Genomic DNA, 3,167 nt, shown 5'->3' on the forward strand with positions numbered 1-3,167 from the left:
GAGTTCTAATAGCTCAAGGAAAAAAGGACATTCTACAGCCGATGATAGGAGGGTGAAAGGACGTCAGTGAAAGACTGAAGAAACGTGCCACCTAGGTGTAGTGGTCGTACAAGACGAGATGTCTAGACACTCGATTTTCTATGTCAGCTAGAGAAAAAAGAGGAAGAGAAAAGAAAGAAAAGACTGTAAGGTTGTCGCCCTTCTTTCTTATCCGCTTCCGACTGACCTCGAACACTTTTGTGAAGAGCAGATATGAGGTCATAGTAACTGTCTCCGTTCTTATCATACACCAGATGAGATTTACATCCTGGCATTTTGAGGCGTGTAGAGACACATAATAGGAAAGACACACGAGAAGGATGAGTAGAGGAAAAGTAAGTGAAGGAGAGGTATCAGTATTGTCATCCTAACTGCATATGTGCTGACTGGCTGCTATGATAGAGAGAGAGGGAGAGGGGAAAGAGGTAGGTATGAGAGACCTCAAGTATCATGTGGTATACAGAGGTCGAGTTCAGAATATACACATATCTTCAACAGAAGAGGAAGATATTCGACTCGTGAAAACTGCATTGGTATCTCGACATGACGATGAGAAGATGAGGGGCCTGTATGTACCGTGTTGCACGCAAGACCATCATGAGATATACATACGGGAGCTACAACGATACAGCAGTTACTTCACCTTCTTAACTCCTCATTAATTCCCCTATACAGCATGCATCTTCTATCCCCTCGAGATCACGGGTGACCAAACACGCGCAGATACATATCAATGCTGCTATTCTAGGAACTTCACGCAGTGTTTCTTTTACACATCCAGATACACATCATGTCTATCTCCAGAATGAAAGAGAAAGAATAGGAGGCCACTTCTCCTTTTCTCTTGCTCGTCACATTTCGTCAGCTTACCCACATTCTCTAAACAGGAGAGATCGACAACAAGTGAAGGAGGAGAAGACGCGGAAGATGAAGCCGTCGGTAAGAGGGCTTTCTCTTCTTTCCTTTGGCTAGAGTCTTTACTTCTCTGACTATCTCTAAGAAGAAGTAAAGAAGAAATCCTCTCTCCTTCTTCACTCTTCACACTCTCCCCTCCCTCTTTCCCTTGTCTCTCACTGGATAGAGCCAAAGAGTCGCAAGACGCCGAGGAGGAGGAGGAGGAAGAAGAAGAGGAAAGAAAGGAACCGCATGTAGAAGAAGACATAGTGCTACTCGTACATCTGCTTTCCGCCCCAACTGAAGGCTGAGAAGGAGATAAAGAAGATGCAGTCGTGCTAGAGAGAAGAGAAGAAGAAGAAGACGTCGGAGTGTTTCTATAGAGAGAAGATCCGTGCTGTCTTGCCCGGCAGTAATTGATCGCATTCTCTAGCCTATACGAACCATCATCCCCGCAGTAGACATGAAGATAAAAGGAAGAGAAGAGATTGCAAAGAAGAGATAGAAAAGATAGAAAGATAGATCATTATCACCTATCCATAGTCATATACGAAAGTCCTCCGCTACAGACTTATCATTCTCTTTCTATGAGAAGGCACGCACGCTTCGCTTTCCAATACAAGATGATACCGTACACAGATCCGTAACTTACGAACTCGGAGGTTATACTCTGAAGAGCAAAGAGAGAGTCTACACGTACTAGAAGACGTCATAACATCCCTCGCCTCTTTTCTTTCCTAGACGTACAGAGAGAGGGAGAAATTACCACTGTGAGGTCTTCCTTCCATCCTAATCCTAATACGCATGTATGTAGACTATATGAAGTTATATATATATATATGCGCTAGAGATGTTTGCTTACATATTGAGTGCCCTCCGTGCATCTCCATCTGCTAGAGCTGCGAAGATAAGAAGAAGATCGTAGAAAGAAGAGAAGAAAGAATGAAAAGGTTGAATCCACGAGAAAGGAGGAGAAAGAATCTGAAGGACTAGGATGAACGCACGAGACTCTCTAAGACGTAATTTTCTCGACATAAACAAGTAACGGGAAGATGCAAGAAGAAGAAAACAAAATGAGAGATAAAGACGAGAAGAAAACAGTCGTGTGAGGGGTGAGATAGGTGGCAAGACTGGGGTGTAGAGACACCGTGCATGCATGCAAGCATGAAAGTTTGAAACCGCTACTGATGGAAAGAAAGAAAGAAACAGTGTAAGTAATGAGATCAAGATACTGTGGCTGATCTTCTTCTTATCTCTATCTCTCTTTACTGAAGAGAAATCTTCACGGGTGTATAGAACTAGAAAAGAAAGATACTGCGACGTTTCCACCTCTTTACTCTCGCTTTTGCAATCTCTTTGATACACATGTGTACACACAGACAGATAGAAAGAAAGAAAAGAGAGAGAGAATGGAGATAGGCTGTCCATGCACCTCACTTCTTCTTTTTTCTCAGCCTTTTACTTGCCTTCTTCCTTCTTCGCACTTCCCTGACGCCCCTAGCTATACACTCGCAAATACAGTGTGTACATATTGTCTGTGACATTCCCTGTCTAGTCCTCTCTCTGCCCTTCTTCTCTCTTCTTCTCCTCCTCCTCCCTACTGCAGTCCGATAGATCTTAGCAAGAGATTTGACAGGTCGTTCGTTCGCAAGAAATTTGAGGGATCTTTATCAGGAGGTTTGACGTAGCGTTACAGCGCAAGAGGTTTGCTCGCTTACAGCTAATCGCATGCAGTGCGTCCTCAGTCACGACGACCCTACATAGAAAAGAAGATCCAAAAGAAAGGAAAGAACAAGCTCGAAAATGAAGAGCTTCATAAGAAACGGACGTCAAAAAGAATCGAAGAAGAAGAAGAAGAAATATTCCCTTGACTTCCTCAGAACTCCTCACAGCTGGGTTCAATCAGCTGAGACGTACTGCTCAGATAAGATAGAAAGAGCGAAGAGCAATAAAGATGAAGACACACCGAAGTCAATCTCCGCTACTATACGGTGAGAAGCTCTGGCCCAGTCTATAAATCTAGTCGTTCTTCTTGGGTTTCTTTCAGAACAGAACGGAAGCGCTAGCCTTTGTATGAGACCAACGTGAAGCAGGAGGCAAGCAAATACAAGTACATACATTCATACGTACATACATACACATATCTACGTATATATATATATATATATATATGTACATATATATATGTGTATAAAGATATATGCCCAGATATAAATGCCTGGTTGAAATGACTC

The 3,167-nt window shown here is 42.9% G+C and overlaps 1 protein-coding gene across 1 annotated transcript in view; it reads right to left on the reverse strand.

The window, feature by feature from the left end:
* The window catches only part of CSUI_006481 (werner helicase interacting protein 1), a 3,223-nt gene extending 534 nt beyond the window's left edge, over positions 1-2,689 (reverse strand). The window contains exons 1-4 of the mRNA XM_068066639.1: positions 2,652-2,689; positions 1,796-1,832; positions 910-1,367; positions 227-307 (exon numbers count right to left, since the gene is read on the reverse strand). Coding sequence (XP_067921388.1) covers positions 227-307; positions 910-1,367; positions 1,796-1,797 — 541 coding nt within the window. The 5' untranslated portion in view covers positions 1,798-1,832; positions 2,652-2,689. The remainder of the gene's footprint in view (positions 1-226; positions 308-909; positions 1,368-1,795; positions 1,833-2,651) is intronic.
* Positions 2,690-3,167: the final 478 nt, after the last annotated feature.

The sequence above is a fragment of the Cystoisospora suis genome (assembly GCF_002600585.1).
Source record: "Cystoisospora suis strain Wien I chromosome Unknown contig_3283, whole genome shotgun sequence".
NCBI classification, from domain to species: domain Eukaryota; phylum Apicomplexa; class Conoidasida; order Eucoccidiorida; family Sarcocystidae; genus Cystoisospora; species Cystoisospora suis.